At 39.7% G+C, this 15,615-nt stretch overlaps 1 protein-coding gene across 1 annotated transcript in view; it reads right to left on the bottom strand.

Moving 5' to 3' along the window:
• The window catches only part of CPNE8 (copine 8), a 252,147-nt gene that overhangs the window by 151,391 nt on the left and 85,141 nt on the right, over positions 1–15,615 (bottom strand). Inside the window, exon 5 of the mRNA XM_037845646.1 lies at positions 5,790–5,829. Coding sequence (XP_037701574.1) covers positions 5,790–5,829 — 40 coding nt within the window. The remainder of the gene's footprint in view (positions 1–5,789; positions 5,830–15,615) is intronic.

Raw genomic sequence — 15,615 nt, 5'->3', positions numbered from 1 at the left:
AAGGGGAGAAAATATTTGGAAACTGTATCCGATAAAGTTTAATATCCTGAATATAAAAAAGAAATCTTACAAATCAACAAAAAAAGGCAAGCAACCTAATTTAAAAATAGGCAAAAGACTTGAATAGACATTTCTCCAAAAAAAGATATACAAATGGCAAGAAAGCACATGAAAAGATGCTCAACATTGTTAGCCATTAGGAGAAGGAAAATCAACACCAAAATGAGACACCATTTCACACTCATTAGAATGTCTACTATTTTAAAGATGGAAAATTACAAGTGTTAGAAAAGATGCAGAAAGACAGGAACACTCATTTATTTTTGGTAGGAATGTAAAATGGTGCAGCCACTGTGGAAGACAGTTTGGTGTTTCCTCATAAAGTTAAGTATAGAATTACGATATGACCCAGCAATCCCACTTCTAGGTATATACCACAAATAACTGAAATTAGGGACTCAGATATTTGCACACCAACGTTCATAATGGCATTATTCACAACTGCCAGAAGAGGAAAGCAACCCAAGTGCCCATTGACAAATGAACAGATAAACAAAATGCGTTATATACATACAATGAAGTATTACCCAGCCTTAAAAAAAAAAGTTCTGATACATGCGACCACATGGATGAACCTTAATGACATCATGTTGAATGAACTAAACAGACACCAAAGGACAAATATTGTACCATCTCAATGACATGAAATAATTAAAATAAGCAAATTCCTCGAGTCAGAAACCAGAACACAGGTTACCAGGGGCCACAATGAGGGCAAGAAATGGGGAGTTAATGCTTAATGGGAACACAGCTTTGTTTAGGGTGATGGAAAATTTTGGTAAAGGATGGTGGTCATGGTAGCACAGCATTATGAATGTAATTAATACCACTGAATTATATATTGAGATATGATTAAAGAGGGAAATACTGGATTGTACATATGTTGCCAGAATAAAAAATTTTTAAACCTTTCCCAAAAAACAACCCTCTGGTGATATCCATGGGAAAAAAAAAAAAAAAAAAAACTAAACATTTTTTTAAGTATGGCCTTCAAATCTCTAATCATCTGAATCTTGTGTACCCATTCAAACTACTTCTTTCCCCTCTCCTTGTTATTCACAGTACTCTGTATATGACAGCTATCTTTCTGTTAGGCCAATGTTCCGAATTCTTTCTTGACTCAAGGCCATTGTACTGCTGTTCCTTCTGCCTAGAATGTACTTCCCCTATTTTCAATAGCTCCCTCCTTCTCACCAATAACTGCACTCAATTGAGAACTGGCATACAGCAATGCTGCCTGGTTGAGGTCAAGGGAAACCTAAACAACATTCTAGCTAACACTGCTTTTCCAGTTACTCTCTCACAATATCAGTATCTTATTAATATAAATGCTATATAGAAAATAAATTATCTTAATTCTTTAGCTGTATTTGTGTTTACCGAATAAATCTGACTCACTCTCTCCCCCAAACTCTGAAACATAAGTTATTTTAGAACAAGGACCTTGTTTGTATTTGTTGCTATACCCCTAGCACTAGAACAGTGTCTGGAATATATGTATTGCCTGACTGAATGTAAGAATATACACATTACAAGTTATATATGGGTACATTGACTTCGTATTCTAATTAAAGAAGCTCACCCCACTTATAAATTTGCTACTATAAGAAAATGCATTTCATGACCCAAACAATTACCTTTCAAATGAAATTCTGAAATACAACTGATCTGTACATGCAGGTTTATATGCAAGATATTTAGAAGATATGTTAAATAACATATATGCCTTTACTGAAGGCTATTTGGGGCCAAAATAATCCCATGAGCCATTAACACTTCTAAAACAAAAATTTTAGTGCTTCCCTTTTGAGAGCAACCCATTGAATATATGCATTTTGGATTTCCTCGGGGTGTGAAAATTAAGTACACAAAGTACAGTTCTGTCATCTGTTCCAGCACACCAAGCAGAATCCTAAATGCACCAATTATGGGCCTGTTGTTAATCTTTTCATTAATGATTTGGCTGATACAATTAAATTATGCTAATTCAAGTGTACTATATAGTTCTGCAGATGGCAATAAGATGTGTGGGTTCACTAGCATCTTAGAGAACAAACCTGGAATTCAAAATGCCATGTTTTTTGTTCACAGGACTTAACACTTATTTAGTAAAGTTATTTCCTCAGAGAATCATAAAAGAAATAAAATCCTCCAAAGGGATTTTGTCCTGATTCCTTAACTCTTAGCCTGGAATATAATGCTTGTGAATGAAAAACTTTTCGGCCACCAATGGAATCAACTGAAGTTATACTGCCGCTTTACGTTCCACGCACCTCATATTCATGTGCAATGTTAAAATCTAAGATACAGTTCAATATCATATCTCCATTTTCCCTAATAGTTCCAAAAAATAAGAATTTGGCCTAAAATTTTTAAGTACTGAAAACCAAATTAAGCCATCCTGAAAGGGTTTCTTTCAAAATTATCAGAAATGAGAAAAGAAAAAAAATGTTTTATTATTGCTAATTCAAGGAGTCTCTCTTGCAACAAAATCCCTTCTGTAACAGTCAAGTATCTGCACTCCACTTCCAAGCTAGGGCACTTAGCAGTCTCTCCTAAAAGGTTCCAGTTACATTTCACTTTGCGAAATTGGCAGGTAGACAACGACACTCAAAGATTCACAATCTTCGGGAATAGACTTTGCTTGTTTATTGGGTCCTCTTATCTTCCAAATGTCTCATGAATTCCTGTTTGGTTGAATGTATCATATGCCCTTTTACCTAAAATATGTACTTAGATGCTTTCAAATAGGGTAGGGCTTTTGTTGTAGCTAATTTTCAACAGAATTCAAAACAGTCATCTGTAACTTTTTATAATTGCTCAAAAACAAGTTTCCTCCCCCTTCTACAAGCTTTATACAGCTTAGACACTTATTAACTAATTTTTACTGTCCACTAAATACTTTTAAGAGATATAACACTGAGAGTAATAAAAAGGATAGATGGAAAATGTGAGATACTGTAGACCATGAAACCTATAGGAAGCTATTGCAATTGCTTAGGAGAATGTAACACGAATCTGAACTAAGGCAGTAACAGCAAAAAAGGATAGGAGGAGACAGAAAGAGCAACAGTCATTGTCAGAATGAATAGGATATGATGATTACTACACCTGCTGTGTGTGAAACAGAAAGAGAAGGTTCAAGAGGCATCCAAGTTTTCTAAGCAAGCTTGACGATAATCCCCAAGATAGATAACATGGGTAGAGGAGCAAGTTTGAGATGGATAAGGCCTATATCAGTTTTAGGTTTCTGGACAATGTCTGTTAGTTGATATGTAACAAGCCCTAAGAATTTAGACTTGTTTAGGGGTACAGATGGATAGCCATTCAGGAGTCATCAGGGTGAGGCATGGAAATGTCTGAGGACTCCCAGGAGAGCTTTACTGTGAGATGAAATGAAAACTGAAAACATGACTGTGAGAAACACTAGTATCAAGGGATAGGAGGAGGAATAGAAGCTACCAAAAAATGATAGAGAGTTAACAGAGAGGTAAGGTAAGAAGAGAAGCAAGGGAGAAGTTTCCATGGAAGTGAGGACAGAGGAGCATTTAAAGAACAGAGCAGTCAATTGTGTCCAAAACGGGAGGCCAAGCAAGGTAAAGAATGAAAAGAGCCCAGAAAATCTTGATCTAACCTATGTCAGAGTAGATTAAGTAGAAGTGAAAACCAGAAAACAGTAAGTTGAAGAGAAAATGAAAAGGGAGGAAGTTATGATAGAAACCCATGCTGTTCATTATGTACATTCATGAATTCCAGGAAACATATCTCTTACAACATTTAAGTCATTACTGATTATTGAAGGGAGATATAGTTAACCATGTTTGAGGTACCTTCTTCTCCCATTTTCTACTCTCTGCCCTGAACTCAAGGCAATCACACTGGTACCAGCTTCACACTCACCCTCAAAATATCCCACCCCAAGGAAATAATCCGTAACTGCCCAGTTATTATACCCTCTGAAGGGCATTTTGGACTGACAAACACAGAACTTATATTCAGAGAGTAGGTACCTGAAAATCTATGTCCAGTCAGGAATAATGAAGTCATTTTACCATGTGCATAGTGATGAATAACAGAGAAAATTGGTCTTCAGAGAGAAGCAAAAGCTTGGAGAAAAGACACAGTCAGGAGACTCTGTGGCCCCAGAGAAAAGGAGAACTTGAGAAAACAGGTGGCTCAGTCCTGACCCACACAACTACTCCCAGCTCCAGTTCCCATGAGACCAAGCTATCTGTCATATTTATAAGATGTTCCTAAATTCTTTACTAAAGTCCTACACATGCGGTGAATGCATTTTCTTTCCTTCCAACTAAACAATTTTGACCAGAAAATGTGGTCCTTTTTATGATTCTTCCAATGAAATATGGGAAATGCCCCACATAAAGTTATGCAAACAAGGTTTAAATGTCCAGTCACAGTGCTATAAATCTTATCATAAAGAGGAGAAAGTGGCATGGAAATGAACTTTTTTGTTGCAAGGAATGAACTTTGTACAGCATTTTTTCAATTGGTAGAAAAGTCAACCATTTAGAACTGTTCTTCCAACACTTCTTCACATGATTCTATTCTATGCTTCATAACTGAAATAAATAACATATCACCCTTGATGGGGGGAGCAGTAAATCGTAATTTTTACAACCACAACCTGCTCCCCATTTCCCCAGTCTGTCTTCTAATTTGTGATCATCCCTTACATCCCCTCTTCGCTGACTTATGACATTCCATCTCTCCCAACTACACTTGAAGCCATATGCCCATCCATCCTAGGTAATAGCCTACAACAACGAAAAACTAAAAAATCTCACCCTCTTGAGCCTCCAGGCACTAACACTAGCACAGCCCTCCTCCTAACCCTGGCACAGATGCCAAGGCTACATCTATGTACTCAGATTTCACACTGAACTCAGTTAAATCCCTTTTAAAGTGCTGTTTTCACATCCATTCAGTTCTTTCTCATAAGTGTGACCTAAATCCACCCCTACAGATCAGTAACAAGCTGATCGGACCCACCAGTGCTCAGCCAGAGTATTTCATTCTCTTCCCACCCCCACCTCTTTATCAGCCCAGCTCTGACACCCCTACTGCTCCAGAACCTGGAAACTTCCCAAAGTAATGGTCATTGCCTGGTGAGTCGAGCTCTCAAGGAAAAAAGGCACATGTAAAAGGAGGAGAGATGAGGACTCCCCAACCCTCCCCTCCCAAAAAGAGAGACCGTAACAGACTAAAATAGAGACTGTCTATTTTACTCATACTGTACCCTCAGAAACAGCCTGGTGCCTATATAAGGAGCTACTCAGAAAATACTGAGCAAATGAATTCTAAGGAAGGCAGAATACGCTGATGACTCAGCACTTCCCATTCTTTCATAGGTGAATCCACCCAAAAAGACACAGGCTCACAATTTCATCTTACTCACCCTGGCCCAACTTCAAACATCACAGGGAAATACTGTCATTTCTTAGAAAAAAATTTTACTTTCTGAAGGTATCTTTCTTTTAATACATTTTTCCAAAATATTATTCTAGGGGTCTTTAAAAATGCAATTTATTTTGTATGACATAATCACCTTTCCTGAGCGTCATGGACATATAACTTTAATATTAATAAATTAGCATAAGTATCAATCATATATTATAATATTAATAAATTAGCATGAGCATTAATTGCAAATAATAATATATTATCACCTATCTTATGCAATCATTATAAAAACAAAAACATGAACTTACATGTTTGGACAAGTTGGGGCTCTTTGAATCAACGTCATACCTAAAAGGTTAAGATATAAAACTCAAATTATTTCCACTGAATACAGCTGGAGAAAATGTCATTAAAAAAAAAAAAAAACACACATAAGTAATAGAAAAATGAAACAAAAATGATACCAAAGGAAAGAAAAATTTAGCATTTTTGCAAGTTTCTCGTAATGATGGCCTATATGCCAAGAGCAGAATTCATCAACCTGGGTCCTTTTATTTCTACAAACCTAAGTAGAAGTCCTGATATTTTCACAGTCATCAATTCCTCTGTTTTGATAAGACAAGTTTAAAATATCTCTTATCTGTAAATCAGTAATATCCTAATTCTGCTCAATTGAATTCAAAATTCTGTAAACCTGAAAATCCCTCTTCTCCAGATACATTAAAAAATAAACAGGTCCTGGCAACAAGCTGTCATTTGTATACATTTTAGTACTTACTTGAAATTGTAAATATTGTTAACGTTGAAAATTGGCTAACGTAATGAGCCATTATTTTTCCATAATTGCAAGACTTATGGAAAAGAGGAACATATTTACATCCAAAATTGCAGGACTTAGGAAAAAGAGGAACATATTTTCATTGCTATATGTTCTGTTTTTGACCAGTTGGTACTGGAAATAAATAATTTCTTGGAGATATTCTGTGATAGTATCTCACTTATCACCATAGTCCCTCATTTTAAAGAGTGTGTAGAAATGGAAAGACTGATGACAGTTCAAGATAATCTCAATTTACTGAATTCTTAAATAGGGAAATATTTATACTGGCTCCAGTCTTTCTCCCAAATTGTATTTCTTTCATCAACAATGTGCCTAGCTTTCTACGAAAAATTAACTACCTATTTTTAAGGTTAATTAAAGTCTCATAATGAGAATTTTTCCATAAAGAAACAAAACATCTCTACTAATAAAATACAAAGAAACAGATTTCATTGAGTGTACTGATGTCAGGCAGAGGTGCACTTACTTCCTAGCAACCTGGCTTTATAACTGCACGATGCAAATACATGCCACAGAATTACAAAGTATTCTCCCCTTCACATCAGGGCATTCTAGTCACTCTTAACAGCTGTAGCCTAGAATTTTAAATCACAAAGTTGCCAACATCTCCTGCAGATCTACAGATATTAGAATAAAAAATATTTCTTATTCAAGAAAAATACAAGACCATATTTTTAAAGAGGAAGATTGAAATTAGCAACTGCACCTATATTAGAGGTAAAACATAGTCGTGCTGGCTCTTTCTCAAGAATCAGCCCTAGAAATTGCAGTCATAAGGGTTTCCTTTGTGTTTGGGGGAGAAAAAACATGCTGTGTAGAGATCAGTTTAGTCAAAAGAAGTTTAAAAAGCGAGTTTATGTTTTCATTACAGAGCTTAAGTATCTTCAAATGCAATTCTCTTTCACTGTATTTAACAAAAACTTTAATGCTATTATTACAAAAGTAGGCCATTTATAAAACATCACTGAAGGCATTAGATAATAGGTTGAAGTACAATGCATTCAAAATTACCATGATTTTCCTCTGAATGGAATTTTCCTTCTAACTTTTCCGGAAGTATCAAGACAACTCTGGTTCCCACCATTACAGGTCAAATCATAAACACTATATCCTAAATGGCTGAACTGTATGTGTGTCTGTGTTTCCCTTCCAGAAAGAGTCATTGCAAAGCAGAAAGCTCAATTCTCTCCATCCAGAAGGCTGCAAGCCACTATGCCTAAATCTACTAATGGGAATTTTGTAAACTTCATCCTGCCTTTGAAACCTTATTACAAGAGTACTAAATTGGCAGAAACTGATTTGGGTAGATCCTAAAGAATATGTTTTCTATTAGAGGGTTAACAGATGTTGACTGGAATTGTTCCTGTATTTCTGGAATTGCAACAAAAGCAGAAAGCTAAAAACAGAAGATGCTAAGAATCACCTCATGCTTAGCTCAGAACTGTGATGAGTCACCAGCAAGAGGGCGAGACCCTTCTCCACACAGCTTACAGAGATCAGTCCTTAGCCTGCTCATAAAGTTTCAGGCTATTCCCAACTGCAGGGGTGGGCATGGGCAGAAGAGAAGTTCTTTGGGCTCTCCAAGCCTAGTGAAGACATGCTCTAAAATCTGGGGCACCTACAAGAAGAGGAGCCCAGTATTTCATTCCCCCCTTCACATGCTGCTGAGATATGGAACCTGCCTGTGGATCCCCCGAGGCTTCCAACAGAAAAGAATGTCAACGGAAAGTACTAGGAAGCACTTTCAGAGCTCCAAGGAACATGGAGCAACATCCTTTTCATTACCCCCTCCAGCATGAGAAAGACAAGGAAAGTGCTTAACATGTGTCCCCTGAAGCTGATGTCCATGTAAGGTCTAGAGATTTCAGAAGGTAGGAGACCTACATCTCTGCCTCTTTACTCTTCTACCAGCCTTTTTTCCTGCAAATTTTGGAACAGTAGCTCCAACTGAGGGGAGAGGAAGTGAAAAGCTATGAATTCTGTATGAGATTAAAGATTTAAAGTGAAGAATGCCTAACAATTAACAGAATGAGATGTGTCTAATAAACAAAAGTGACTGAAAGGTCTTAAAATTAGAGCTTGACACTGTTAAGAGGTCCTTAACCAATGGGGAAAACTGAAATTAATAGAGTGTTGGGAGAACTACTGAAAGAAATGAAATGACTTATTTTCCTCCAGAGTGTTGGGATAGCTTATAAAAACATTATACATTTCACAATTCTCACCATCTGATTTAACAAGAAGGAAAATAATTTGCTAGGTAAGTCAAATGTAGACTTATGAATCTCTTGTGGTCATTCAAGTCTGAATGGAAAAACAGGAGCGAAAGGGTCACATTTCAGTATGTCTCCTACTTTCTGGGATAACTCTGAGGCTCAAAGCTAATAAACTAATTTTCAAACTATTTCTCAGGCAGGTAATAGTAACAACAAGAATAATTACTATGGGTTAACCATGACTTGCAGAAATTTGGACCACCACTTATATTAATTCATTCTTTCTCTCTGTGCCGGTTTGAGTGTATTGTGTCCCCCAAATGCCATTATCTTTGTGGTCTTGTGTGGGGCAGACGTTTTTGGTGCTGGTTAGATTTGCTTGGAATGTGCCCCACTCAGCTGTGGGTAATGATCATTTTGATGAGATGTTCCCATGGAGGCATGGCCCCACCCATTTGGGGTGGGCCTTGATCGGTGGAGCTACATAAATGAGCTGACTCGGGGGGAGGAAACGAGTGCAGCTGGGAGTGATGTTTTGAAGAGGAGCAAGCTTGCTAGAGAGGAACGTCCTGGGAGAAAGCCGTTTGGCCGGAGCTTTGGAGCAGACGCCAGCTGCCTTCCTAGCTAGCAGAGGTTTTCCGGACGCCATTGGCCATCCTCCGGTGAAGGTACCCAATTGCTGAGGTGTTACCTTGGACGCTTTGTGGCCTTAAGACTGTAACTGTGAAGTGAAATAAACCCCCATTTTATAAAAGCCTATCCATCTCTGGTGTTTTGTATTCTGCAGCATTAGCAAACTAGGACAGATTTTGGTACCAGAGAAGTGGGGTGCTTTTGCTGCTGAGTTTGCAAATACCAAACATGTTGGAACGGCTTTTTAAATGGATAAGGGGGAGTTTCTGGAAGAGTTGTGAGGAGCTTGATAGAAAAGGCCAAAACTGCTTTAAAGAGACTGTTTGTGGAAATATGGACTCTAAAGATACTTCGGATGAGGCCTTGAACAGAGATGATCAATGTGTTGTTGTGAACTGGAAGAAAGGTGATCCTTGTTTTAAAGTGGCAGAGAATTTGGCAAAATTGAGTCCTGGTGTCAGATGGAAGGAAGAATCTGGAAGCAACAACCTGGAATACTTAGCTGAGGAGATCTCCAGACTACATGTGGAGGACGTATCCTGGCTTCTCCTTGCAGCTTATAGTAAAATGCGAGGAGAGAGAGATAAACTTAGAACTGAACTCTTGGGTTCAAAGAAACCAGAAGTTGATGGCTTGGAAAATTACAGGCTTCCAGGGGGTGGAATCCCAGAAGCTACAGCCCAAAGTGAGGATGGAACCAAACGTGGAACCCAGCCGCCATTTCAGTACAAGCCAAGATTGGAAAAGGAGTTAAGCAGAAAGGATTTGTGGAAAGTCCTATTGTCTGATGGCTTTGACCCCTGTGTGCTTCATGCAAAGCCAACAGAATTTTTGCGAGATCTTTATAGACAGAGCCATTGCCGGTCTGGACTGGAGGAGACAGACAAGGGAAAAATTAAAGGAAAAATCTCTTCAAAGACAGAGCCATGGAGGTTGAGGTCTGGAGTCAGGAGGTCTCGGGCTGGGAGAGCGGAGCAGCCCACACACATGGAAAGGGTGAGTTTGCCCTGGAGGTCGAGGGCGGGCCTTCCACCTCGATGCTCTGGAAGAGTTTTGCCACCTCAGGTCCCAAAGAGGGTGGAGCACATTCCCAGGGAATTGGGGAGAGCCTGGCTGCCACCCCAATGTTCTGAAGGGGTTGAGCGTGTGCCCCGGAGATGGAAGGGAATCCGGGAGCTGCCCCGAGGTTTGAGGAGGGTGGGGCCGAGAAGGTGGTCTCCCCAATGTGTGGATATGCTGGAGCACTCACCCAAGCATTTGGAGAGGAAACAGCTGCCAAAAAGGCCCTTGGGAAGGGTTAGGCTCCCGCTCTCTCAAGCCCCAAGGATGCAACGTTGTTCTGTAAATGACTCTCAGACTTTGAAATCTAATGGACTTTGTCCTGTGGGTTTTAGGAACTGTTTTGCTCCTGTTAACCCTGTTTTCCTTACTGTTTCTCCTTATGGCAATGGAAATGTTTATCCTATGAATGTCCCTCCTTTGTATATTGGAAGCATATAACTTGTTCTAAGTCCACAGATCCAAGGCTAAAGGAGAATTGTGTCTTAGGACCCACCACGCCTAAATTGATTTTGATGGGATTTTGTACTTAACTTTTGTTACTGAAATGATTTGAGATTTTGTGGTATTGTGATGGAATGAATGTATTTTGTATTTGGAAAGATAATGTCATTTTGGGTTCCAGGAGGTGGAATGTGCCAGTTTGTGTGTATTGTGTCCCCCAAATGCCATTATCTTTGTGGTCTTGTGTGGGGCAGAAGTTTTGGTGCTGGTTGGATTTGCTTGGAATGTGCCCCACCCAGCTGTGGGAGATAATTCTGATGGGATGTTCCCATGGAGGCGTGGCCCCGCCCATTTGGGGTGGGCCTTGATCGGTGGAGCTATATAAATGAGCTAACTTGGGAGGAGAAAAGGGAGTGCAGCTGTGAGTGGCATTTTGAGGAGGAGCAAGCTTGCTGGAGAGGAATGTCCTGGGAGAAAGCCGTTTTGAGACCGGAGCTTTGGAGCAGACGCCAGCTGCCTTCCTAGCTAGCAGAGGTTTTCCGGATGCCATTGGCCATCCTCTGGTGAAGGTACCCGATTGTTGAGGTGTTACCTTGGACTTTTTGTGGCCTTAAGACTGTAACTGTGTAGTGAAATAAATCCCCGTTTTATAAAAGCCTATCCATCTCTGGTGTTTTGCATTCTGCAGCATTAGCAAACTAGGACAATCTCCCATGACAATTTTCCTTCAACATTGAAAGTTAAATAAAAGAGTCATTTTCTCATACCTTCCATAATATGCATTGTTTAGATCATGTACTTCCAAAGCTTCTTTAATTGCTTTTTAGAATTTGGTAAAATCAATAGGTAGATTAACTAAATCAAAAACAATTCTAGGGTAGGGCAAGATGGCAGCACAGAGAGGTGTGAATCTAGTCAGTCCCCTACAGCACCTAGTAAATAGCCAGGAACAACTAGAAAATAGTCTGAAACAACTGATGGGGGGACATCTGTGACTACACAATATCATACACCGGTCAGGAAGGGGTGGAACAGATGAGAACACAGCATAGAACTGTAAGTAAAATTCTCCAAACTGGGGAAATGGAACCCCTCCCCACCCGCCCACTGGCGCAGCAGGCCCCACCCGCCCACTGGCGCAGCAGGCTGAGGTGCAAAACTTTGCTGTGGGAAAAAGCAGCAGTCCCTGCTGGGAGTGATGGAATGTAGCTGAACCAAGCTCCAAATGCAGTTTTAATCAGCAAATTTGGACAACTGAATACAGGCTATGAGCACAGATAAACACAGAGCAAGCAGGAAAGGAACCCGGAGGTTTATTCTGGCAGAGAGGAGGCAGGGCTGAAGGAAAAAAAATACATAACTAAATAAAAACAGGCTTTTGGAGTCCACTGAGATCAGAATGCTGGAAAAGAGCTGTGCCCCAAGAAAAGGGACACACAGAACCAGGTACCAATTCCGGTTCTTGCCTGGTGAACTGGAGGACAGGGGACGAGCTCTGAAAAGGGGACTTCTTGCTTTTTTCCCTTCTTTTCTCTCTCATTCTAAGTAGCTCATTAGAGAAAGACTCAGGCAGTTTCAATTGTCAGCACTGTCCCAGGCAAGGGTGGAGTTCAGCTAGTCAGAGAATCAAAGGAAATACTCAAGTGTAGGAGACAATTCCCTAAAGGGCTTATCTTCCCTAAGAAGAGGAGGGTGGGGTCTAGCTCATGTGGTGGCCTTCCCTCAGAGAACTCAGACCCCAGGGCCTGGGGAGAAAAAGAGGAAAAAACAGAAATAGCTTAAGCTTGACTTCTGACCTCCTTGGTCCCTAGCCAGGACAGGGTCCACTGAGAATACACCATACCTCTTTACACCAGTGAGGAGCTGTGGGCAGGACAGGAAAAGCACAGAGTCTAGAGGCCTCACAGGAAAGTCTGACAATCTTCTGGGTCTCACCCTCCGGGAAACATGATACTGAATACACCCTCCTCCTGAGACCTAGACCTGTATGTTATGGGAAAATCTGACTGGGGTAATCAAGGAAACCAGATACCTAGAGAACAAAAAATTACAAATCACACTAGGAAAAATGAAGATATGGCCCAATCAAAAGAACAACCTTACACTTCAACTGAGATACAGAAATTGAAACAACTAATTATTAGTCAAATAAATCTCCTAAATCAATTCAAAAATCAAATCAACAAGATGAGGAACGATATGCCAAAAGAGGTGAAGGATATCAAGTCGTCATTGGGCAAACATAAGAAAGAACTCAAAAGTCTGAAACCATGATCAGCAGAAATTATAGGAAGGAAAGGCACAATGGAAGAGATGAAAAACACAAAGGGGACATACAACAGCAGATTTGAAGAGGCAGAAGAAAGGATTCATGAACTGGAGGACAAGACATCCAAAACCCTAAACACAAAAGAACAGACAGGGAAAAGAATGGAAAAATATGAGCAGGGTCTCAGGGAACTGAATGACAACATGACGCACATGAATATATGTGTCATGGGTGTCCCAGAAGAAGAGAAGGGGAAAGGGGCAGAAAGAATAACAGATGAAATAATTACTGAGAATTTCCCACCTCTTATGAAAGACATAAAATTACAGATCCAATTACATAAAATTGCAGCAAACCCCAAACAGAATAGATCTGGGTAGACTGACTCAAAAACACTTATAAGCAGATTATCAAATGTCAAAGACAAAGAGAGAATTATGAAGGCAGCAAGAGAAAAGCGACCCATCACACAAAGGAAGCTCGATAAAACTATGTGTGGCTTTTTCAGTACAAACCATGGAGACAAGAAGGCAATGGTATGATATATTGAAGATCCTGAAAGAGAAAAACTGCAAACAAAGAATTCTATCTCCGGCAAAACTGTCCTTCAAAACTGAGGGAGAGTTTAAAATATTTTCAAACAGATAGTGAGAGTGTGTGAACAAGATACCTGCTATACAAGAAATACTAAAGGGAACACTACAGGCAGACAGGAAAAGACAGGAGAGAGAGATTTGGAGAAGAGTGTAGAAATGAAGATTATCAGTAAGGGTAAAAAAAGAGAGGGAAAAAATAAAAATAAAGTAAGATAGACATATAAAATTCAAAAGACAAAATAATAGACAGTAGACAATATGTTAAATGAAATCAGCCAGAAACAAAAGGACAGATACTGTATGGTCTCACTAATATGGACTAACAATTATGAGCAAAATTTGAGAGCTGAGAACACAGGTTATCAGTAGATAGAAAGAGATTGGAGATCAGGCATTTGATGCTGAAAGAGTACAGACGGTTCAACAGGATTGATGTATAGATCCAGAAATGCACAGCACAATAGTGTGTGATGGTAGCACAATATTGTAAGTACTAGGAACAAAGATGAGTGTGAGTATGGTTGAAAGAGAAAGGCGAAGGACATGTATGATACCAGAAGAAAAGATAGAAGATAAAGACTGGGATTGTATAACTTAGTGGTCAATGATGGTGATTAAATGTACAAATGTAAGAACATTTTTAAATGGAGGAAAAAAACGGAAGCTACAGGGGAAAAAATACAATCAATGCATACTAGAGTCTATAGTTAACAGTAACGCTGAAAGATGCTTCCATTACTTATAACAAAGGCAATATACCAAACTAAATATATATAAGAGAGGTCTGCCAGTTTGAACGTATTATGTCCTCCAAAACGCCATTATCTTTTATGCAGTCTTGTGTGGGCAGAGGTATTAGTGTTGCCTAGATTGTAATCCTTTGATTGTTTCCATGGAGATGTGACCCACCCAATTGGAGGTGATAACTCTGGATAATTTCCATGGAGGTGTGGTCCTGCCCATTTGGCATGGGCCTTGATTAGTTTACTAGAGCACTATATAAGCTCAGACAAAAGGAGCAAGCTTGCTACAGCCAAGAGGGACACTTTGAAGAATGCACAGGAGCTGAGAAAGCTGTAATGCAGCTTACAGAGCAACATTTTGGAGACAGCCTTTGAAAGCAGTCTTTTGCTCCTGAGAAGCTGGGAGAGGACAAACGCCCCAAGAGCAACTAAGAGTGACATTTTTGAGGTGCTGCAGCCTAGAGAGGAACATCCTGGGAGAAAGCCATTTTGAAACCAGAGCTCTGCAGCAGTCACCAGCCACATGCCTTCCCAGCTAACAGAGGTTTTCCAGATGCCACTGGCCATCCTCCAGTGAAGGTACTCAATTGTTGATGACTTATCTTGGAGATTTTATGGCCTTAAGACTGTAATTTTGTTACCAAATAAACCCCCTTCATAAAAGCCAATCCATTTTTGGTATTTTGCATGATGGCAGCATTAGCAAACCAAAACATGGGGTACATAAGGGAGTGATATAGGATTCTTGGCGGTAGTGATGTTTACTCTGGTAAACCAGACTAAAGGGAAAAGTATGATATTGACTGTGTCTTAAAACCTTAATTTCTGTGTGAGACCAAAGAAAGAGATGTTTATTTGGTGTGAAACCTATACTCTCTGTAGCATGCTATATAATTTAACTTGTATGATCACTTTATTCAAACACCATAATTACATGGAACCTTGAATAGCAGGGCAAGATCTGGTTGGTTTGTACAGGGTAGCATGAAACCCCAATATATCCCAGAGTAACTTCAGAAGAGAAAAAAAGTATTTGCAAAGCCCCCTTCAGGGCCTGGGGAAAAATGGGGAAACATTAAACTTCCCCACCTGGGGAATTCCTGATATTTTCACAAGCATTTGTGAATACCACTGTAGTAGGCCAAGTCCTCAATCTTGGGGCTTGCCCTTATGAAGCCTGTTACTGCAAAGAAGAGGCTAAGCCTACTTACAATGGTGCCTAAGAGTCACCCCCAGAGAACCTCTTTTGTTGCTCAGATGTGGCCTCTCTCTCTCTAAGCCCATTTGGCAGGTAAACTCACTGCCCACCCCCCTTACATGGGACATGACTCTC

This window comes from Choloepus didactylus, chromosome 8 (genome assembly GCF_015220235.1).
Source record: "Choloepus didactylus isolate mChoDid1 chromosome 8, mChoDid1.pri, whole genome shotgun sequence".
NCBI classification, from domain to species: domain Eukaryota; kingdom Metazoa; phylum Chordata; class Mammalia; order Pilosa; family Megalonychidae; genus Choloepus; species Choloepus didactylus.
The sequence above is the reverse complement of the archived record's forward strand: the minus strand, read 5'-3'. Positions and strand labels throughout refer to the sequence as shown.